General features: G+C 38.2%; 2 protein-coding genes across 4 annotated transcripts in view; one reads left to right on the plus strand and one right to left on the minus strand.

Moving 5' to 3' along the window:
- ZFP91 (ZFP91 zinc finger protein, atypical E3 ubiquitin ligase) overlaps positions 1–23381 on the minus strand; it is a 35761-nt gene extending 12380 nt beyond the window's left edge. For both annotated transcript variants that reach the window (XM_060105536.1, XM_060105535.1), the window contains exons 1-2: positions 22915–23381; positions 17878–17906 (exon numbers count right to left, since the gene is read on the minus strand). In XM_060105536.1, coding sequence (XP_059961519.1) covers positions 17878–17906; positions 22915–23258 — 373 coding nt within the window. In that variant the 5' untranslated portion in view covers positions 23259–23381. The remainder of the gene's footprint in view (positions 1–17877; positions 17907–22914) is intronic.
- The window catches only part of LPXN (leupaxin), a 38150-nt gene continuing 36479 nt past the window's right edge, over positions 22596–24266 (plus strand). The window contains exon 1 of one of the 2 annotated variants that reach the window (XM_060105537.1): positions 22596–22648. In XM_060105537.1, coding sequence (XP_059961520.1) covers positions 22609–22648 — 40 coding nt within the window. In that variant the 5' untranslated portion in view covers positions 22596–22608. Of the gene's footprint in view, positions 22649–23615; positions 24236–24266 lie in introns of those variants that run through there. The other variant, XM_060105538.1, reaches the window with a different exon arrangement.

The raw sequence follows: 24266 nt of genomic DNA on the forward strand, positions 1-24266 counted from the left end.
TGACTATATAAACATAAAGTTTTCTGCATGGCAAATTCCTCTATAAGCAAAGTCTAACAGCCCAACAGAAAAATGGCAACTCAGTAAAAACATATGGTTTTCAGATATATGAACAAACAAAAACAACTGACAACAAAGCTCAATCCACTCATAACAAGAGAAACTCAAATGAAAATCATATTGCTGTAGTATTGTTCCCTTAGCATATTGGCAATGATCCAGATGTTTGTATTGGCAAGGCTGTAGGAAAATAGGAACTCTTAATAGAGATAACAGTGTGAACACCAGCAAAACCTTTCTATAAAGGACAATTTGGCAACATCTATCAAAATTATAAGTACATATACCTTTTCACATTAATTTCAACTACTAGGAATTTATCCTACAAAACTACAATCACACTTATAAAACCCACATCCATAAAATGTCCAAATATTTATATATATGTGTGTATACCCGTGGTATAAATAAATAAATAAATCTATCTATTTATATCTATATATCACAACACTTCTGGACAGATTTCAAAAAACTGAGATAAATACTGGTCACCTTCCAGGGAAGGTCCAAAAATACTTCCAGTAATTCCACCTCAAAGTATCTACCCTAGGAAAATAAACTGGCACATGGAGGTTCACTATAACATGTTTATAATAGCCAAGAGATGGAAACAACTTAACTCTCCACATTAAGGAGCCACTGTTTATTAAATAAACCATGATATATCGCCAAGATAGAATAAAACATATGGAGGTATCTGTAAAGAATGACATGGAATTACTGGCAAAAATGTTGTTAAATGGAAAAAATAAAACTTCATACACACACACACATATAGTATGGTAATTTTTTTTGCTTAACCTTTAAAAAAATGATCTGAAAAACTATAGTTTCTTCCACTGTGGAACAAGGTGGTGACTGGGGGATATTTCAGCTTTAACTACATTGTTTGAAAGTTTTATGAGAACATATTAAGGTAATGAAATAACATTCATTTGAAATGCAGATATGAATAGCAGTGGGAACTTTAAAAAAACGGACATAATTATTAAAACAGATATACGTTTCCTTTGATTTCCCTTTCACCATTAAAATGCCTTTCTTACCTTTCTACTATCTGAGCTACTTCAAGTATCAAAATAATAATAATAAAAAGTTTACAGTTGAAAATATCTTAAAGATTAACTAGTCTAAGTACAATCCAATGAATTTTCCCCTTAAAGTAACTGGAATGCCAATGAAGACAACTTGTTCAAGATTACCAAGTTATCTAAGCAGACCTGGATTTAAAAATCCTGTCTTGAGACTAGTAATCAAGGACTTTTACATGTAGGTCATGGGTGCCTTTAAGAAAATTTCTTCAAAGGGAGCAATTCAATACCCTCCATAAAGTACTGAACATTAAATAATGAAGAGAAAATTATTTCTTTTACTCAACCCAGCTACGCTAATTTGGACTTTAAACCTATTTCATAACTTCCTATACTCAATAAAGCTCTTTTATACTTCATGATGAAAGGACTGTATGCCCACATCTTCTCATACTGTCGATATTATCCACTGGACAAATAACAGCAATTTGATGAGAACTGCTTATCCTTATAAAGCACAATAGCCTATTTTATTGAATAACATACCCATTCTGTAAAACTCTATAGTTTAAAAAAAAAGCATTGTCAGAGAGGGACATCAGCAAAAATGTCCCTTGTCAGGAACACACACACACACCACACACCTGCCACAATCAACTTTGTAAGAACTCTGGGATATAGTCATAGGTTTACAGCAACCAAGTAAACAGTGAAGCAAGAAAAAAGTTAAACAAGCCATGTAAGGAAATCTCTGTCAAATCACACATTGGGCACAAGCTTAACCAAACAGAGCCTTTAGAGAGACCACACATGACAAAGAATATGATTTTTAAAAATATGCTCAAACAGCTAAAGGAAGTCACTGACAAAGGGCTAAAGGAAATCAGGAGAATGATGTCTCAACAAATAGAAAAGTGCCAACAAAAAGACAGTAATTATAAAAAGGAACAAAACAGAAATTCTAGGGCTGAAAAGTATAATATCTGAAATGAAAAATTGATTGAAGGGTTTCATTAAACAGCAGATTTGAGAAAGGAGACAAATCAGCAAACTTTAAGATAGGTCACAACTACAGAATCTAGTCAGAAGAATAGAAAGAAACAAATGAAGAAAAATTAACAGAGACTAAGAGACCTGTGGGGGACCATTAAGGAAATCAACACACAGAGTCCCAGAAGGAGAGCAGAGAATGGAGCAGGAAGAATACTTGGAGAAACAAAGGACAAAAACGCCCCCAAATCTAAAAAAAGACACAAATCTACACAGACAAGAAACTCAACGATCCTACTTCCAAGTAATGTTACATTCACAGGTACTCAACATCTTTTGGGGGGAAACAAACTGATAGCAAGTGGCTCCATCAATATCAGACAAAACAGACTTCAAGCCAAAACACTGTTTTAAGAGTCAAAGAAGGGGGCTTCCCTGGTGGCGCAGTGGTTGAGAGTCCGCCTGCCGATGCAGGAGACACGGGTTCGTGCCCTGGTCCAGGAAGATCCCACATGCCGCAGAGCGGCTGGGCCCGTGAGCCATGGCCGCTGAGCCTGCGCGTCCGGAGCCTGTGCTGCGCAATGGGAGAGGCCACAACAGTGAGAGGCCCGCATACCGCAAAGAGTCAAAGAAGGACACTGTATATTAATAAAAGAGCCAGTCAATCAAGAAGATATAAGAATTATAAACCTATACATACCTAATATATGAAGCAAAAAATTACAGAATTGAAGGGAAAAATAGGTATTACTAAAATAATTTGGAAACTTCAATATCTTACTTTCAGTAATGAATAAAATAACTACTCAGAAATTCAAATAGGAAATAGAGGACCTGAGCAACACTATTAAAAAAAAATTAAACCTAACAGATATATAATACTTCACACAAAAACAACAGAACACACCATTTTCCCAAGTACACATAGAAGATTCTCCAGAGTAGACCATATATTAAGCCACTCAAGTAATTTAAAAAGATTGAGGGACTTCCCTGACACTGTGCTTCCACTGCAGGGGGCAAGGGTTCGATCTCTGGTCGGGAACTAAGATCCTGCCTGCCATGGCGTGTGGCCAACCACCACCACCACAACCACAAAACAAAAGAACAACATATCATAAAACATGGGCTGCAGCAAAAGCAGTGTTCTGAGGGAAATTTATAGACATCAATGGCTACATTAAAATAGAAAAAAACCCCACATGTCTAATCAATAACCTAACTTCACACCTTAAAGAAAAAGGGGGCAGAAAGGAGCAAACCAACCCAAAGCTAGCAAAACGAAGGAAATAAAGAGTAGAGCAGAGATATCTAAGCAAATAGTAGACCAACAGAGAAAAATCAATGAAACCAAAAGTTCTTTGAAAAGATCAACAAAATTGACAAACCTTTAGCTAGACGGAGGGGAAAAAAAGAGGAGGCTCAAATTACCAAAAATCTGAACACACTTATAAGAAGTGAAGACACTGAATTAGTTAGTAATCAGAAACCTCCCAGTGAAAGAAAAGGCCAGGAGGAACCACTTCCCAACTCATTCTGTAAGGCCAGCATAACTCTGATACCAAAGCCAGACAAAGACATCACAAGAAAACTACAGACCAATATTCCTGCAAACCAAATCCAACACATATTAAGACTATGCAGCACATTAAAACTACGATCAAGTGGGATGCATCCCAGGATTATGAGAGCGGTTCAACACACAAAAATCAGTTGATGTAATATACCACATTAATAGAATGAAGGAAAAAAGAACCCACACGATCATCTCAATTGATGCAGAAAAAGCATTTGACAAAATCAACAAACTTTCAAGATAAGAATGCACAATAGGGCTTCCCTGGTGGCGCAGTGGTTGAGAGTCCACCTGCCGATGCAGGGGACACGGGTTCGTGCCCCGGTCTGGGAAGATCCCACGTGCCGTGGAGCAGCTAGGCCCGTGAGCCATGGCCGCTGGGCCTGCACGTCCGGAGCCTGTGCTCCGCAACAGGAGAGGCCACAACAGTGAGAGGCCTGCGTAAGGCAAAAAAAAAAAAAAAAAAAAAAAAAAAAAGGAAAGAATGCACAATAAACTAGGAATAGACTAGAACTTCATCAACCTGATAAAAGATATTTATTAAACCCCTAGAGCTAATAAACTCACTGGCAAAAGACTGAAAACTCTTTCCCTAAGATCAGAAACAAAATAAGGATGCCCTTTCCCTCCACTTCTATTAACACTGTACTGAAGTTCCAGTCAGAGCATTATTAGGCAAGAGAGAAAAAGGGCACATAAATAGGAGGAGGAAGTAAAACTCCTCTATTTGCAAATGAAATGACCTTATTTCTAACGAATCTGCAAAAAAAAACCCGAACTATTAAAGGTAATACACAAATTTAGCAAAGTTGCAGAATACAAGATGAACAGACAAAAATTACTTTAACCATACCAGCAATGAGCAATCCAAAAAGGGAGTTAAGAAAATGATTCCATTTACAATTCAATCAAAAAGAAAAAAACTACTTAAATATTGCTAAAATGGCAATATTCCCCAAATCTACAAATTGAATATAATCCCTATCAAAATCTCAGCTTCCTTTTTTGCAGAAATTGAAAATGTGATCCTAAAATTCATATGAAAATGCAAGGCGCCTACATTAGCCCAAACAATCTTAAAAGTGAATTGGAGGACTCACTTTGTCCAATCTCAAAACTTACTACAAAGCTACAGTAATCAATCAGTACTACAGTGTGGGACTGGCATACGGATGGACATAAAGACCAATGGAACTGTACTGAGAGTCCAGATATAAACCCATTATGTCTATGGTCAAATAATTTTCGACGTGGTTGCCACGACCATTAACGGGGAAAGAATAGCTTCTTCAACAAATGGATATCTACATGCAAAGAATGAAGCTGGACCCTTACCTTATACTATACACAAAAATTAACTCAAAATGGATCAAAGACCTAATTGTAAGAGCTAACACTAAGTAACTCTTAGAAATGAAGAAAATCTACAGAATGGAAAAAAATATTTGCAGGTCATACATCTAGAGTCTAATATCCAGAATATAAAAAACTCTCAATTTAACAACAAAAGACAAACCATCCAATTAAAAAATGGGCAAAGAAGTTGAACAGTTATTTTTCTGAAGAAGATATACAAATGGCCAAAAGTCACAAAAAAAGATGCTCAATATAAGTCATTAGTGAAATGCAAATCAAAACCACAATGAGATTACCACTTCATACACACTAGGATGGCTACAATAATAATTTTAAAAATGAGAAATAACAAGTGTAGGAGAGAATGTGGAGAAATTGGAACTTGTACACATTGCTGGTGGGAATGTAAAATGGTGCAGCCACTGTGGAAAATATCTGGTAGCTCCTCAAAAAAAAAAATAAACATAGAATTACCATACTACCTGCCAATTCCAAATGGAGTATTTCCATACAAAGGAATGAAAATATTTATACATGCTACAACATGGATTAACCTCAAAAATCTTATGCTAAGTGAAAGAAGCAGACTCAAAACAAAAAACCTCACATATTGTATGTACAAGTCTATATATAAGATGTCAGAAAAGGCAAATCTATATAGACTGAATTACACACTTAAAAATGTGTGAATTTTAAGGTATGTAAATTATGCCTCAATAAATATTAATAAAATATGCACTGTAGGGCTTCCCTGGTGGTGCAGTGGTTGAGAGTCCGCCTGCCGATGCAGGGGACTTGGGTTCATGCCCCGGTCTGGGAAGATCCCACATGCCGCAGAGCGGCTGGGCCCGTGAGCCATGGCTGCTGAGCCTGCGCATCTGGAGCCTGTGCTCCACAACGGGAGAGGCCACAACAGTGAGAGGCCCACGTACCACAAAAAAAAAAAAAAAAAAAAAAAATGCACTGCAGCACTAGTCATAAAGGCCAATAACTGAAAACTACCCAAATGCCCATCAATAGTAAAATGGATAAATTGTGATACATTCCCCCCCAATGGAACACTACATAGCAATGAAAATAAAAAATCTATAACAAATACAACATAGAAGAATGTCACATACAGTGAGCTAAAGAGGCCCTACAAAAAGAGAACATAATGTATTATTCCATTTATATAAAATTCAAAAACTTGCACAACTAGTTTGTGCTGTTCAAAGTCAGAATGGTGGTTACACATAGGTGTGGTTAATCATGTTCTGTTTCTTGAGCTGGGTAATGGTTACATGACTGGACTTGCTTTGTGAATATTCATAAAGCAGTACACTTCCAGTAAGTGTACCTTTGTATACGTATGGTATGTCTTGAGCAGCCAATCAATCAGTAAATAAAATCACCTGTAATGGGGGGGACACCTGAGAAATATCAAATGTCCTTCAATCAAGTAATAGTTAAATAAACACAGAACATACATGCGTAGTAGTCATGGTTGGATGCCCACCAAGTATCTAATTCATCTCTTCCTCTCTCCTTAAAGAACCAAATCCACTATTAAAAAGAGGGTAAGCTAATGGTTTTGAAAGTGTAGTTTGCAACCTCCTATGGGTCCCCAATACCCTTTCAAGAAGTTTTCAAGGTCAAAATTCTTCACAAAAAAACCTCATGTGATTTTGATTTGGATTATACTGCATTTATAGATCGATATGGGGAGAAATAACATCTTAACAATATTGAATCTTCAAACTCATGAACAAGGCACATCACTCCATTTATTTAGGTTTTTAATTTCACTCAGCAATGTTTTATACTTTTCAGTGTATAGGTATACTTCACATCTTTTATCAGATTCATCCCTAAGTATTTTGTACTTTTGATACTATTGTAAAAGATATTTTTAAAATTTTATAATTTCAATTTTTTGTTGCTAATACACAGAAATACAATTGATTTTTGTATGTTGATCTTATATCCTGTGGGGTGACTTCAAGAGGCCTTGCAGCTTTTGGACCATTGACCTGCACCTACCATGACATGAAAATGTCTGAACTGAAAGGCCATTGAGGAGAGGGACAACTGAGAAATAACAAATTTTTGTATCTTAGACCACTAAGTTTTTGAATGGTTTGTTATACAACAATGCATAAGAGTTTAGAGAGTCACAGTAAAGAAAATGGGGTTTAGAAATTCTCAAAGAGGTAAAGTTACAAACAGAATCAGTCAATAAGAAGGCAGGATTTAAGTTGGGAGTTCAGGATCAAAGAAGTAAGCCACACGCAAGGAAGCAGGCAGGCAAAAGACAGAACCTCAGTTACCTCTAAGGGAATTAACTGCACTGAAGCTAAGGGGGTATTTGCCTGGATGTAGTTAGATCAACCTGGCTAGTTTTAATTCAGAGGAGCTTGATCCTTCTTGGACTTAAAAGGTCAGGGGTCATTAAATCAGAGCTTATTTCTTTTTGTCAGTGGTTCTCATCCACCCATGATCTCAGTGTGAGGATAATGTTATGCTTGCATTTAGAGACGGGTGTCTCTTCAGGGGTTTCAGATTCTTATATGCCGAGTGTAGGCTTGCCCACTCAGGACCTTAGGCTTCTTCTGCTTCAGTTTTCTTCTACCAGGGTATTCTGTTGCAACTCTCAATTGGTTCTGGCAGGGAAAGGAATCTCAATATAAAATCACTATTACATATAACAGAATAAACTATTTTGAGACGGTTCAGATACGTTGAATCATAATCAGCAAATCGTTATAAAGTTATTTTTTTATATGTAAGGAACAGAAAGACTCATTTACCTGAGTGATGAAACATCCCATAACTGAAAGGAGCTGATAATCAAGGCTTTCTAAGCCTATGTCACAATCCACACTAACCATAAATGAGGTATGTCTGCACTTCAGGAAGAACCACAGGAGGTCTGGATGTTTGAATTAGAAAAATGGTTTAAAGGTTATGGGGCACTGCCAACATGGAACAAGATGTTGAGCTGATCATTCTCATACTGAGAGAAATAATATGGTTCCTGTTACCTTAAGATAAAGGGCTAGGAAGGAAATAGGATAGATAAAATGCCTATCTAAAGTACTGTCAGCCTCTTGAGACGTAAGCATTATAATAGTCAGAACTTGAGTTTCGGAAACCTGATTGTACTACTCTCTGTGTATTTCGATAATTAGCTCTACTTTGTTTTCCATAAATAATTAGTAAAGCCCATTTTGAAATATTAGCCAATCTCAGCAATATTAAAAGAAGTCAGGGAAAGTGAGTCCTTTTAAAAAAAAACTTATATTTAAGCCAACTTTAGAAGAGTATCATTAATATGTGAAGGAGAGTCTTTTAGCTAAATCTGACAGCATACCTGAGGGTTAAGAATGGAAGTATACATGCCTTTTTTTTTTTTTTTTTTGCGGTATGCGGGCCTCTCACTGTTGTGGCCTCTCCCGTTGTAAAGCACAGGCTCCGGACACACAGGCTCAGCGGCCATGGCTCACGGGCCCAGCCGCTCTGCGGCATGTGGGATCTTCCCAGACCAGGGCACGAACCTGCGTCCCCTTCATCGGCAGGCAGACTCTCAACCACTGCGCCACCAGGGAAGCCCTACATGCCTTTTTTAACTTAGAGATTTTTCTTCCAGAGTTCTTTTCTATTCAAAACTTACAGTATTTTATTTTCACTAGGAAACCAGGTTATCAACAAAGAAACTCAAAATGTTTCAAAAAAGAACTGTGAAGACAATGTTCTGTACATCCTTTGTACAGAAACTCAAATGGTAAAAATTAAGTTAGATTTTTCTCATTAGAGTGGGGAAAAAAAGGTGGGAATTCCTGTTCTATATATTAAAGGATGACACAAATATTGTTTAAAAGTACTGGAAATGAGAGGAAAAGAAATAATCAAAGGTATTCCAACTCAGGAAAACAGAAACACTCTGATGAAATTAAAGCTATGAAAGTTATTAACTAGATAAGGCAAATAGTCAGAACTTTAAACGATCTAAGTAAATTCACAGATCTGTTATGAACTCATTTGGTGATTCTGTCTAGGCAATCTTTTCCAAACATCACTACTCCGTAACAGGAAGAGTAACTAAAAACAGTAAAATGATTTTGAATAAAAGATGAGACCCGAACTTTTATACAATCAAATTTTCAAGCACCCAGGATTCCAAGCTGTTTCCCATAAGCTCCAATTTCATGAGCTATTCTTTAAAGGGAGAAAAAAAAAAAAAAAGGAGGGGGTGTCTTATAGGTAATTGCTGTATATTTTGGTATTTACATTGCATAAAACCTGAAATCAAAGTCTCTGAGAAGTCCTGCAATAAATAACTTTGATGACTCAAACACTGCCCACATTTATTTGACTCTGTAATATTTGTTATTATTCCATGAAACTCTTGAAACATTTAATAAAGATTAAGATACTACTGTCTCCTTTTTTACGATTTAGCTTGGGCAGTTCTGGTTGGAGGTTTGAAAAGTGAAAGAAATTAAAATTAGCAGACAAAATAACACTGGGATTATTAATAATTACATTTAGTCAAACCACTCCTTTATTTCATTACCTTAAGTATAACACTGGTTCAAAACAGAGACCAGAATGAAAACATAAAGCCAAGTTAAAAAGGCATTAGCCAGGTTCCATCCCTCAGAATGCCTGCTAACATTCTTGGAAGCTCCACAATGATGATGATAATCTCTGGCAGTGGTAAACCAAGCTTTCATGTTTTTTTTTTTTATTAGTTTCTGCTTTATAACAAAGTGAATCAGTCATACATATACATCTGTTCCCCCATCCCTTCCCTCTTGGGTCTCCCTCCCTTCCACCCTCCCTATCCCACCCCTCCAGGCGGTCACAAAGCACCGAGCTGATCTCCCTGTGCTATGCGGCTGCTTCCCACTAGCTATCTACCTTATGTTTGGTAGTGTATTTATGTCCATGCCTCTCTTTCGCTTTGTCACAGCTTACCCTTCCCCCTCCCCATATCCTCAAGTCCATTCTCAAGTAGGTCTGTGTCTTTATTCCTGTTTTACCCCTAGGTTCTTCATGACAATTTTTTTTCTTAAATTCCATATATATGTGTTAGCATACGGTATTTGTCTTTCTCTTTCTGACTTACTTCACTCTGTATGACAGACTCTAGGTCTATCCACCTCATTACAAATAGCTCAGTTTCGTTTCTTTTTATGGCTGAGTAATATTCCATTGTATATATGTGCCACATCTTCTTTATCCATTCATCTGATGATGGACACTTAGGTTGTTTCCAGCTCCGGGCTATTGTGAATAGAGCTGCAATAAACATTTTGGTACATGTCTCTTTTTGAATTATGGTTTTCTCAGGGTATATGCCTAGTAGTGGGATTGCTGGGTCATATGGTAGTTCTATTTGTAGTTTTTTAAGGAACCTCCATACTGTTCTCCATAGTGGCTGTACCAATTCACATTCCCAACAGTGCAAGAGTGTTCTCTTTTCTCCACACCCTCTCCAGCATTTATTGTTTCTAGATTTCTTGATGATGGCCATTCTGACTGGTGTGAGATGATATCTCATTGTAGTTTTGATTTGCATTTCTCTAATGATTAATGATGTTGAGCATTCTTTCATTTGTTTGTGGGCAGTCTGTATATCTTCTTTGGAGAAATGCCTATTTAAGTCTTCTGCCCATTTTTGGATTGGGTTGTTTTTTTGCTATTGAGCTGCATGAGCTGCTTATAAATTTTGGAGATTAATACTTTGTCAGTTGCTTCATTTGCAAATACTTTCTCCCATTCTGAGGGTTGTCTTTTGGTCTTGTTTATGGTTTCCTTTGCTGTGCAAAAGCTTTTAAGTTTCATTAGGTCCCATTTGTTTATCTTTGTTTTTATTTCCATTTCTCTAGGAGGTGGGTCCAAAAGGATCTTGCTGCGATTTATGTCATAGGGTGTTCTGCCTCTGTTTTCCTCTAAGAGTTTGATACTTTCTGGCCTTACATTTAGGTCTTTAATCCATTTTGAGCTTATTTTTGTGTATGGTGTTAGGGAATGATCTAATCTCATACTTTTACATGTCCCTGTCCAGTTTTCCCAGCACCACTTATTGAAGAGGCTGTCCTTTCTCCACTGTACATTCCTGCCTCCTTTATCAAAGATAAGGTGACCATATGTGCGTAGGTTTATCTCTGGGCTTTCTATCCTGTTCCATTGATCTTTCTGTTTTTGTGCCAGTACTACACTGTCTTGATTACTGTAGCTTTGTAGTATAGTCTGAAGTCAGGGAGCCTGATTCCTCCAGCTCCGTTTTTCGTTCTCAAGGTTGCTTTGGCTATTCGGGGTCTTTTGTTTTTCCAAACAGATTTTGAAATTTTTTGTTCTAGTTCTGTGAAAAATGCCAGTGGTAGTTTGATAGGGATTGCATTGAATCTGTAGATTGCTTTGGGTAGTAGAGTCATTTTCACAATATTGATTCTTCCAATCCAGGAGCATGGTATATCTCTCCATCTGTTTGTATCATCTTTAATTTCTTTCATCAGTGTCTTATAATTTTCTGCATACAGGTCTTTTGTCTCCTTAGGTAGGTTTATTCCCAGATATTTTATTCTTTTTGTTGCAATGGTAAATGGGAGTGTTTTCTTGATTTCACTTTCAGATTTTTCATCATTAGTGTACAGGAATGCCAGAGATTTCTGTGCATTAATTCTATATCCTGCTACTTTACCAAATTCATTGATTAGCTCTAGTAGTTTTCTGGTAGCATCTTTAGGATTCTCTATGTATAGTATCATGTCATCTGCAAACAGTGACAGCTTTACTTCTTCTTTTCCAATTTGGATTCCTTTTATTTCCTTTTCTTCTCTGATTGCTGTGGCTAAAACTTCCAAAACTAAGCTGAATAAGAGTGGTGAAAGTGGGCAGCCTTGTCTTGTTCCTGATCTTAGTGGAAATGGTTTCAGTTTTTCACCATTGAGGACGATGTTGGCTGTGGGTTTGTCATATATGGCCTTTATTATGTTGAGGAAAGTTCCCTCTATGCCTACTTTCTGCAGGGTTTTTATCATAAATGGGTGTTGAATTTTGTCGAAAGCTTTTTCTGCATCTGTTGAGATGATCATATAGTTTTTCTTCTTCAATTTGTTAATATGGTGTATCACATTGATTGATTTGCGTATATTGAAGAATCCTTGCATTCCTGGAATAAACCCCACTTGATCATGGTGTATGATCCTTTTAATGTGCTGTTGGGTTCTCTTTGCTAGTATTTTGTTGAGGATTTTTGCATCTATGTTCATCAGTGATATTGGCCTGTAGTTTTCTTTCTTTGTGACATCCTTGCCTGGTTTTGGTATCAAGGTGATGGTGGCCTCGTAGAATGAGTTTGGGAGTGCTCCTCCCTCTGCTATATTTTGGAAGAGTTTGAGAAGGATAGGTGTTAGCTCTTCTCTAAATGTTTGATAGAATTCTCCTGTGAAGCCATCTGGTCCTGGGCTTTTGTTTGTTGGAAGATTTTTAATCACAGTTTCAATTTCAGTGCTTGTGATTGGTCTATTCATATTTTCTACTTCTTCCTGAGTCAGTCTTGGCAGGTTGTGCATTTCTAAGAATTTGTCCATTTCTTCCAGGTTGTCCATTTTATTGGCATAGAGTTGCTTGTAGTTATCTCTCATGATCTTTTGTATTTCTGCAGGGTCAGTTGTTACTTCTCCTTTTTCATTTCTAATTCTATTGATTTGAGTCTTCTCCCTTTTTCTCTTGATGAGTCTGGCTAATGGTTTATCAATTTTGTTTATCTTCTCAAAGAACCATAGCTTTATTTTTATTTTTGTATTTTATAAATTTATTTCTGGCTGCGTTGGGTCTTCGTTTCTGTGCGTGGGCTTTCTTCAGTTGCGGCGAGCAGGGGCCACTCTTCATCGCGGTATGCAGGCCTCTCGTTGCGGAGCACAGGCTCCAGATGCGCAGGCTCAGTAGCTGTGGCTCACGGGCTTAGTTGCTCCGCGGCATGTGGGACCTTCCCAGACCAGGGCTCGAACCCGTGTCCCCTGCATTGGCAGGCAAACTCTCAACCACTGCGCCACCAGGGAAGCCCCAGCTTTTATTTTTATTGATCTTTGCTATCGTTTCCTTCATTTCTTTTTCACTTATTTCTGATCTGATCTTCATGATTTCTTTCCTTCTGCTATCTTTGGGGTTTTTCTGTTCTTCTTTCTCTAATTGCTTTAGGTGCAGGGTCAGGTTGTTTGCTCGAGATGTTTCCTGTTTCTTAAGGTGGGATTGTATTGCTATAAACTTCCCCCTTAGAACTGCTTTTGTTGTGCCCCATAGGTTTTGGGTCGTCGTGTCTCCATTGTCATTTGTTTCTAGGTATTTTTTAATTTCCCCTTTGATTTCTTCAGTGATCACTTCGCTATTGAGTAGTGTATTGTTTAGCCTCCATGTGTTTGTATTTTTTACAGATCTTTTCCTGTAATTGATGTCTAGTCTCATAGCACTGTGGTCGGAAAAGATACTTGATAGAATTTCAATTTTCTTAAATTTACCAAGGCTTGATTTGTGAGCCAAGATATGATCTATCCTGGAGAATGTTCCATGAGCACTTGAGAAAAATGTGTATTCTGTTGTTTTTGGATGGAATGTCCTATAAATATCAATTAAGTCCATCTTGTTTAATGTATCATTTAAAGCTTGTGTTTCCTTATTTATTTTCATTTTGGAGGATCTGTCCATTGGTGAAAGTGGCGTGTTAAAAGTCCCCTACTATGAGTGTGTTACTGTAGATTTCCCCTTTTATGGCTGTTAGTATTTGCCTTATGTAGAGGTGCTCCTATGTTGGGTGCATAAATATTTACAATTGTTATATCTTCTTCTTGGATCGATCCCTTTATCATTGTGTAGTGTCCTTCTTTGTCTCTTCTAATAGTCTTTATTTTAAAGTCTATTTTGTCTGATATGAGAATTGCTACTCCAGCTTTCTTTTGATTTCTATTTGCATGGAATATCTTTCTCCATCCCCTTACTTTCAATCTGTATGTGTCTCTAGGTCTGAAGTGGGTCTCTTGTAGACAGCATATATATGGGTCTTGTTTCTGTATCCATTCAGCCAATCTGTGTCTTTTGGTGGGAGCATTTAGTCCGTTTACATTTAAAGTAATTATTGATATGTATGTTCCTATTCTCATTTTCTTAATTGTTTTGGGTTCGTTATTGTAGGTCTTTTCCTTCTGTTGTGTTTCTTGCCTAGAGAAGTTCCTTTAGCATTTGTTGTAAAGCTGGTTTGGTGGTGCTGAACTCTCTCAGCTTTTGTTTGTCTGTAAAGGTTTTAATTTCTCCATCAAATCTGAATGAGATCCTTGCTGGGTCGAGTAGTCTTGGTTGCAGGTTTTTCTCCTTCATCACTTTAAATATGTCCTGCCACTCCCTTCTGGCTTGTAGAGTTTCTGCTGAGAGATCTGCTGTTATCCTGATGGGGATTCCCTTGTGTGTTATTTGTTGTTTTTGCCTTGCTGCTTTTAATATGATTTCTTTGTGTTTAATTTTTGACAGTTTGATTAATATGTGTCTTGGTGTATTTCTCCTTGGATTTATTCTGTATGGGACTCTCTGTGCCTCCTGGACTTGATTAACTATTTCCTTTCCCATATTAGGGAAGTTTTCAACTATAATCTCTTCAAATATTTTCTCAGTCCCTTTCTTTTTCTCTTCTTCTTCTGGAACCCCTATAATTCGAATGTTGGTGCATTCAATGTTGTCCCAGAGGTCTCTGAGACTGTCCTCTGTTCTTTTCATTCTTTTTTCTTTATTTTGTTCTGCATCAGTTATTTCCACTATTTTATCTTCCACCTCACTTATCCGTTCTTCTGCCTCAGTTATTCTTCTATTGATCCCATGTAGAGTATTTTTCATTTCATTTATTGTGTTTTTAATCGATGCTTGATTCATCTTTGGCTCTGCTAGGTCCTTGTTAACTGTTTCTTGCATTTTGTCTATTCTATTTCCAAAATTTTGGATCTTGGAAATAGAATCTTGGATCATCTTTACTATCATTATTCTGAATTCTTTTTCAGGTAGACTGCCTATTTCCTCTTCATTTGTTAGGTCTGGTGGGTTTTTATCTTGCTCCTTCTCCTGCTGTGTGTTTCTCTGTCTTCTCATTTTGCTTCTTACTGTGTTTGGGGTCTCCTTTTTGCAGGCTGCAGGTTCGTAGTTCCCATTGTTTTTGGTGTCTGTCCCCAGTGGCTAAGGTTGGTTCAGTGGGTTGGGTAGGCTTCCTGGTGGAGGGGACTAGTGCCTGTGTTCTGGTGAATGAGGCTGGATATTGTCTTTCTGGTGGACAGGTCCACGTCCGGTGGTGTATTTTGGGGTGTCTGTGGACTTTTTATGATTTTAGGCAGCCTCTCTGCTAATGGGTGGCGTTGTGTTCCTGTCTTGCTAGTTGTTTGGCATAGGGTGTCCAGCACTGTAGCTTGCTGGTCGTTGAGTGAAGCTGGGTGCTGGTGTTGAGATGGAGATCTCTGGCAGATTTTCGCCGTTTGATATTATGTGGAGCTGGGAGGTCTCTTGTGGACCAGTGTCCTGAAGTTGGCTCTCCCACCTCAAAGGCACAGCACTGACTCCTGGCTCCTCAATTTGGGATGATTTGTTGTCTATTCATGTATTCCACAGATGCAGGGTACAGCAAGTTGATTGTGGAGCTTTAATCCGCTGCTTCTGAAGCTTTCATGTTTTAAGCGATCACTTGGTGAATGAATTAATAAACACTATTCGCAAAGCAACTTTCCATTCTTTTACATATACCCATCAGGGTTAAGTAAATGTAGTAGTAACAGGGACCTATACTAATATGTTTCTTTACTATTATTTCAGCTTGAAAAATGAACATGGCACTTTGCAATTTAATAATTCAGAAACAACAGCAAGCTGTTTTTTGTGTGTTCCAAGTCATTTATTCTAACATGTCCAAAGTTCTTATCTTTAGTTGAAGGACAGCACATAATTTCAAGTTGTTTGGAGCAAATAAGAGTAAAAACAATCCTGAAAACATCTCTTCAATGTTAAGAAAACAAAAAGATAGCTGTACCTTTAGAAAATCAACCTCCATTTCTTTATTCACTGACCTAGTTGTATAAGATAAGATATACTTATGTACCTATATATACTGTTCATAGAGTTGAACAGCTACTGTAACAAGTAAACTAATGCAGAGGCTGAGATGGGGGTTGGAGAGTATTTCTTTGAAATTTTACAAACTTAACAACAGCTACCTTTTATTGAGTCCTTACTGGATTCAGTGTACTGGATTATTTGCAATAAAAGGAAGAACTTGAATTCAAACCCTGAGCTCTAACTCTAGATCCAGAGTATTTAACTAGTGGATTAAAGTGGGATTGATTGAGACTGAATTAACCACAATGCAGTTTTAATCTCTCCTCAACTGCAAAACTGTACATAACATGCCTACCTCTGGTTTAAGAAACTGACACAAAGAGTGATTAATTTATCTCCAGCAGGGTTCAAAATTTCCACCGCATTCTGTGAGCTCACCTCAAGACAACCCAAAATAATTTCTTTAGACGTAGTCTTTAGACACAGGAGGTAATTTTAGCTCTGATAAAGGCAGGTTGCGGTTTTTGGTTTTTGTCTTAATAGAAACTGCTCTGGTACTTGACTGCCACCTGTCTCTACATTTCCCCCTCATCCTAAAATTTCCAAAATGATCTCTGAGTAAGGAACACAAGACTTTCCATTCTTGGCAGACATATTCTAAGTATCAGCAGCAACAAAATCCGAAACTTGCTAAACAAAATAGTCATGCACAACTTTCTACACAAAAAACTTGCCTAGTACAAAATACTTACGCCTGGTATACTATCAAATATTAGCTTTAGATTCTAAAATTCAGAGAAAAAAGAAACCTGGTCACTGACGTCTAATTATTTACAAAGCAGCCACCAATTCAAGTTACTGGTTCCTAACCACACTGTCATTCTTCTCAATGGCATATATTCAGGTTTTACACTTGCCTTATACATATTGGCAAAGCATTCTTTGTAAGAGAAAAGTCTACAGTAAGAATAATAAGTATTTATGTTATATATATATACATAATGAATTAACTGATCAATCCTTTAGGACTGGACCAAGATCAGACACTGTAAATGAAATATGCTTAAAAGTATCTTTGTTCCAGTTTTAAGAAGGACACTGTGTATCTGAATGCAGCATCAAGGAACACAGCCAATAACTAGGGGAAAAAAATTTAATAAATGAGCAACTGGCCCAACATGACAGGGGCAATTTTAATAACCCAATCTGCAAAGCCAGAATAGTCTTTTTAAAAAAGCATTTAAAAGGATAAAGTGAACATCAGCTTCCCTTCATAATCCAGATAAGCAGAAGAGTACATTTAATACATATATTTGGTTTGCTATTTGAAAGACCTAATGACCCGATTTAATTATTCACCAGGCTAAAATCTTAGCAAACTTTTCTCTTCACATTCTTCAAACTGCATTTATAACATGAGTCTCTACAAGCATCAAGAGTTTGTCTATACTTTACTCTCTATACTCTGTATATATACAGTCTATATATACTCTGTCTATATCATTCCTCTCTGTTACTTTACTGAAAAACCAAATAGTTTTAAAAATTGCAATAAAGTGACATCAGATAATCTGATTTCCCATTACTAGGTTTCTAAATAATGCCAAAGTGTTCCACTTGCCCAAACCTGCTGTTAACTTAAATTGGTTCTATCTACTCTAGTAATTCTTTACTAAATAAAAGTCACTTTTAAATAGGAACAATTTGAATTATTAGGCTGAAGCTCATTCTAATTTCTATCAGATTATAAAGCAGTCATATAATGTACATGAGGTAACAATGATTCAGTCTTACCTTTGTCAGATGATACTTTTTCTGTGCATCTGAAAGAAAAGAGAATCAAATATTAAATGAATAACCTTGCACACTTTCTTAAAACACAAATATTTACCTCTTTCAGGTTCATCTCCAGAGTGATGCAGAAAACATCTAGAGTAGTACTGTCCAACAGAACTTTCTGGAGTGATGAAAATATTCTACATCTGCACTGTCCAATACGGTAGTTGCCATGTGGCTACTGAGTGCCTAAAATAGCTATGTAACTGAGGAACTGAATTTTCAGTTCTGATTAACATAAATTTAAATAGTCACAAGTAGCTATCATATTTGACAGCACACAGCTAGAGTATCATTCAAAAGTTGTTTTTAACTGTAAAAAGATAATACAAAGAAAATATTGCTAATTTTGTTGTATTAAATGGTCATAAGAGAAAAATGTCCTTATTCTACACAAATGCAGTAACTTGGGGTGAAATGAAATAATGTTTGAGATTTCCTCTAAAACACTTCTACCGAAAGAAAAAGAGGGGGAAGGGGGATAAAGGTAGCAAGCATGGCAAAATCTCAATTGTTAAATTTAGGTGATAAATACTGGGGTTTCATTATACTATTTCTCTACTTTGTGTTTATTTGACAATTTTCATAATAAAAATTTAATGAACCTAAAAGAAAACCCTAAAATTATTCATTTGTTAAACCCAAGTCAAAATCTATTTCTAAAAAGGCAACAGACTGGACCTCAGAAATAAATGTAACTTGCACTTTACAAATTGGATAGGAACAGTAAAGAGGCTAATGTGTAATAAACTACTGGCTAAAAAAAATGTCATCCCCATGTTTTTAAGTCAGGAAAATTTCTATCACACATAACTGTTGAGTACGGTACAATGAATCCCCTCATAGCCATTACCCACATTCAAAGTTGACATGTCTTGGATATTTACCATAAAGATGCCACACAGCATCTCTGAGCAGTACAGTTTTCTCTTTTTCTCTGAAAGCAAACCTAACACAAATGAAGACTCTTATGTTACAAAAGAATATCTAAGCAAATACAGAAGCCATAGCATAATATAAATATTCCGTTCTCTTTAGAAAGACTAGATATCATTTTCTCATCCCATTTTTTTAAAAAAAGCTTGGTATAATAATTTTAAATTATGTTATTAATGTCCCAATTAACAACTAACACAAGAATACTGCTAATCATGTTAACTCTAAATGAAAAGTACAGAAACAATTGTTAGATCTTGAAACACTATACAATTAACTTTCTGAAAACCTTCTGGAATGGTTCAATGTTTCTTTTACCACACTGATCACTGTTAAGAGGAAAACTCAGGATTTCAGGCTTAAATACAATTGAAGCCTTCTCCAAAGAGTCATAAAAGTTTTTCCAATTCAGAATATTACTGCCTCTTCATTCTCACTATTATGACCATCGCTTTTTCCTTACAAAAGCAGCAAGAAGGTATCGTGCTAAGGTTTACTACCATTTTACTTTCAGCAAGAAAATAAACCCAAAATGGAACTCCATATACCAGAAAAGAGAGCAGTATTTGTTTCCTTCATTTGCAACCCATCTGAGCCTGTAGATTTACCTCTAGTAATATTCAGTTTTAGCCTATATTCCCTGTGGTGAGGAAAGAACACCTTTCCTCAACAGCTAAATCAGAAATTTAAAAAAAGTATTTAAGTGTTAAATTCTGAAATGCATTAGATAACTAAAGGACTTACTATCACATGGGAAAAAGAAAATAAGCCTTTTGCATTTAAAGTAGTCTTATTTTAACAATTATATTGTTTCCGTATTAGCAGAAAGCAAGAATGTTTTAACTTATGAATCAGAAATAAGCTGGACTGTGTGGGTGTGTGTGTATATATATAAATTCCCATATACATACATACGTGTGTGTATATATATACATATATACACACACACATATACATTTTTAAGTTAGATGAGTATATAAATATCTGTATTTGAAACATAAGAATCTTAACTCTGGAATTTATTGGCTAAAATACAGCAAATGAAAAGCCTAATTCTTAGTACTGATACATAATCTTTCTTCAAATTTGGTTTATCTTTCCTTACTATTAGCCTTTAAGTTTTAATTTATAATGATTATAGATTTAACTTCATGCCTTTTTCTTGAGCACATTCACTGAAAAATTCTTTATTTCCCTTCATAAGAGTTCTTACTCTTTTCATTAATTTCTGAACATTTCAACGCAAATAGAAAAGTTGTTACAAGCTTAGGAAAGTTTCTAAAAACGGTAATTGTCATCTAACTATAAAGCTCATTTCACAAATCATAAATTATCAACTAAAGATGAAGAAGCATATTTAAGGAGCTTAAGTGACTTGCCCAAGGTCACTTAGTAAGCAGTAGAAAGCAATGTTTTTTCCTCTGTTATTGTGCCTTGTAAGAGGAAAAGAGGTTACAATCAATCCAAGTCTCTGTATTTACGGACATTATTAAGCTACTGTACACTCTGCTGTCTCTTCTATCAAGAGAAACAAATGTAGGTTAAACAGCTGATGACTGGGAATTTATTGGGGGAAATGTTATTTGGAAAGTAGGGCTGAATCAAGGTGAGAAGGCACTTGACCACGGTTCAGTAAACTGAAATGTCTTAAAGGATTGTTTCTCACTTAATTAGTTTTAAAATTTATTTTATCATTCTGAAAACCTGTAAACCATGTACACATTTGACAAAACTCCACTAATCAATGCATCTTCCTCCTTTACTGCAAAGTCCTTGAGGATAAAGACCATGTCTCATTTTCCTTTATAAACCCTGGGTCAACACAGTACCAGGACCAGTTACTGCTCAATCAAGGTTTGAGCTGAAATGCTTTAGTTTTTTGATTTCCAGGGCATGCAGTAAATTAAAAATGTGTAACAAAAAAATTATTACAATGAAAATGTAATGTAACAATCCAATCAAAACTGGATAATTTTATATATATATATATGTATATATGTATATATAAAATTAAGAGAGTTCTGAGGCTAACCGAAGGTAAAAGAACACTACTATCTTTTATGATGTTGGATGAGAGAGAAAGGGACTTTAAGAATTAAGACTATTCTTCCCTCCCCACAAGGAATATTGTGAAGAAAAAAACTGAAGGGGTTTAATTAAGTCATCTTCATCCAAGTTCAACTACTGTAACATTTATAATGTGGAAATAAAAAAAGACTCATTAGTACTTTTTTGCCAAGAGCTAGGGAACTTAATAAACCATGACAGCCGGTAAAACTACCACTCTAGGTATAATTATCTTAAGAGATCATTTCTATAAGTAAAACTGGTGGATCAGTGGGAGGGAAATGTGGCAAGGAGATATAGGTATATTTAACTTTCAAATGGGTAGGTGAAAATACAAGGGAATTTAAAAAAATATATATTAAGTTATTAACCTTCCTGTGTATGGTAACAGAAAAAGAATTAAAAATCCAATTTCACAGAATTTACATGAAAAAGACCACTACACACTAGTTTTACCTCTACCAAAGACATCACTGCTCAAAACAGTCATTTTTAGTAAATATTTCCTACATATCATGCTTTGTATTAAGTGTTTCACACGGTGTACTTAAGTCTCACAAACGCAGCTCACTGAGATTAACATTATCTCCTATAGATAATAAAATTGAGGCACGAGCAGTTTAATTTGTCCAAGGAATTTATATCCAAATAAGGCTAATTTCTTCAAATTTATGATTAAACACAGAAGCTTAAATTTTCTGTGACCATGAAATTCATTTACAGCAATTAGAATCCTACTTGCAGCTGAACCATTTTAAGTACATATTTTTGTTGTCCACAGAAATTTAGTTTACACAATTCTCTAAATTATGTTAATTTAAATAACATTTAATAATTTGAAAGCACATATAATACACAATATACCTTTGAATTTTATTTCTCTTTCTGACCGTCTTCTAAGACAAGCATGCCAAGGTCACAGACTTCACTCTTAATTTCAGAACAGGAGTGTTCTAAATCTATCGGGTCTGTACAAGCAAAATATTGCCATGCTCTCTGCTGGGGAGGTAGGGTGGTGGAGGTCGGGGGGCATTTAAAACTGTTTTCTCCCCCCACCTTCAACTTTCTCTGCTTTTACTAATTTTTTTCACTTTAAAGTCAAAAGACACAAATGCCTTCAGTAACGAATTCAACGGCTAATGTGATTAATTTCTAGAATTTACAAACACGTGTGCTTCAGTATTTTCAGCACAGGAACATTTTAATAAACAACTTAAAATATTTATATTTCTGGTCATCTTAGTTTCTCTATGATCTCTAGGTAATAAAGAAATTACTTTCAGATTATTCTAATTTTAAGGACGAAGTTCCTACGTTAAAACATATGCAAAAACAAACACATAAAAGCTACCTGTCAAAAAGAATGAAAGAAAACGCATCTCATCTTGTTACATGAAAGACTCTACACTTAAAATTGGCAAGCCACGTTTTATCCGACTACTAAGTCCCAGGTTTTTAAAATGAGTGAAAAATGATGTGAAAATTCAGTAGAGTGAAAAAAGCTACATAACGATACTAGTACAACTGGCTCTTGAGCTAATTAATGGGACGGGGCGGGTGAGGGAGACGACACAATTTTGAAGGCTAAAATTTAAGCTCATGCTGTAGATTTCCTAATGGGGATGTGATGTAATACTGGAGAGCCGCCCTAAGCGGGAAAGGGATAGGCTGACAAAGGGAGCGCAGATGCCAGAGTGCGGGAGAAGCCTGAGGCGGCAGGGAAGAGGTGGGTCACTTAGGAACAGAAGAAGTGTATCCTACAAAGGACGCCTTCAGGGAGTGGGGAAGTGGCCGGAAAGACAGGCAAGGGGGGCGGAGGAAGCCAGAGAGAAGTGATAAGACGGCCAGGGAAGCGGCGTGACATCTGCCATGCGAGCCGGCAGGGGGCAGAGCAAGCAGGATGTCACGTGGAGTGATCGCTACGGGAGCCGAGAGGGTTGCGTGCGGGTAGAGGGGGGTCTTTCCCACCGCCTGAAAGACTGCGTTACTCACAGGAGTCGCGGACTCTTCTTGCCCTGAGCTGGAGACGGGGGCTTCGCGGCCTGGGACTGCTGCCCTGGGGCGTCGGGAGGCCTGGCGCTGGGGCTGCTCCTCCGCCGGCGGGGATACTCGGCCTTCCTCCGGCGGGACACAGCGGCGGCGGCGGCCGCAGCGGCCCGGCCCCGGTCCCGACCTCCCCTCAGCACGCGGCTGCTAGTGGTCCCCCCAGGGGCCGCCGCCGCCGCTTCAGGGGGCTGTTGTTGGGGCTCCTCCGGAGCCGCCTTGGCCGCCGCCGCCTCTCCCCCTTCCTGGTCCTGCTGCTCCGGGGGTCTCGGCTCTTCCGTCTCCCCCGGCATCGGGACTCGTCCGCCCCCCACCCCCTAGTCCCAGGCGGCGGAGGCGGAGGCGGCGGCGGCCGCGGCGCTGCTCCCCCCGCCCCCCGGAGCGACCGGCTCACTCTCACTCGGCGCTCCTCGTTCCCCCCTCCCCTCCGCCCGGCTCCGAGGGCGCCCCCCCCACCCCCTGCCACTCAAGGCCTTCTACCGCAGGCGGCGCGCGCGCGCCCGCCACAGACGCTCAGCGGACCAATCGGAGAGGAGGAACGGCTTCTTCGCCCCGCCCCCCGCGGTCTCTCACGCAGCGGCGTACCGGTTCCCTCCCCCACCCCTCCCTTCAACCAATCAGGAAACGGCTCCAAGGGAGCGCGCGAGGTTTTCTTCCCCGCGCACCCGTTCTCACCGTTAAACGGCTGCGTCTCGCGACAATGCCAAAGTGACCTTTATCCCCCACCTCCGGAGCTCAATGCGCACTAAGGGCAGTGGGAGGGGCAGGTCTCGCGAGGAGGTTGGTGGGAAAAAAACGCACCTCTTTCCCCGCCTCGCGCGCACCCTGGAATGGCTGCGCGCGCACCTGCCTCCCTAAGGAGCCGCTAATGCCACAAGGGCTCTTTCTATCCTTCTTCCTTAAGCCGCGGAAGTAGCCTCGGCGTTCTGCCCCCACCCCGATCCCACTTTCCTGTCTGTAGCCTTTCTGTCCCCAGCGCCGCCAGGTCTTGCGGGGAGAAGGGGGAAATTTTTTTGAGCTGTCGCTTCTCCTTTAAGAAAAAAAGCCCCGTCCGCTGCCGGATGAAAGTCTCTGAAAAAATGGCGGCGGTAGGACAGAGGCGGGGTCGTGAGGGCAAGGAGGACCCGCCTTTTGGCGCATGAGCATGGTTAACTTGCCCAGGGGCATCCTGGGAAATGAAGTTCAACTTATCCTACGCCTTAGGAAAAAAGATACGAAGCCAGAGGCGGAGAGGATGTTGGGAGTGTTTGACTGATGCGCGATGGGAAAGGTAGTTTACTCTTTCCGCGTTTCGAATTTAC

This window comes from Mesoplodon densirostris, chromosome 7, assembly GCF_025265405.1.
Source record: "Mesoplodon densirostris isolate mMesDen1 chromosome 7, mMesDen1 primary haplotype, whole genome shotgun sequence".
Lineage (NCBI taxonomy): Eukaryota > Metazoa > Chordata > Mammalia > Artiodactyla > Ziphiidae > Mesoplodon > Mesoplodon densirostris.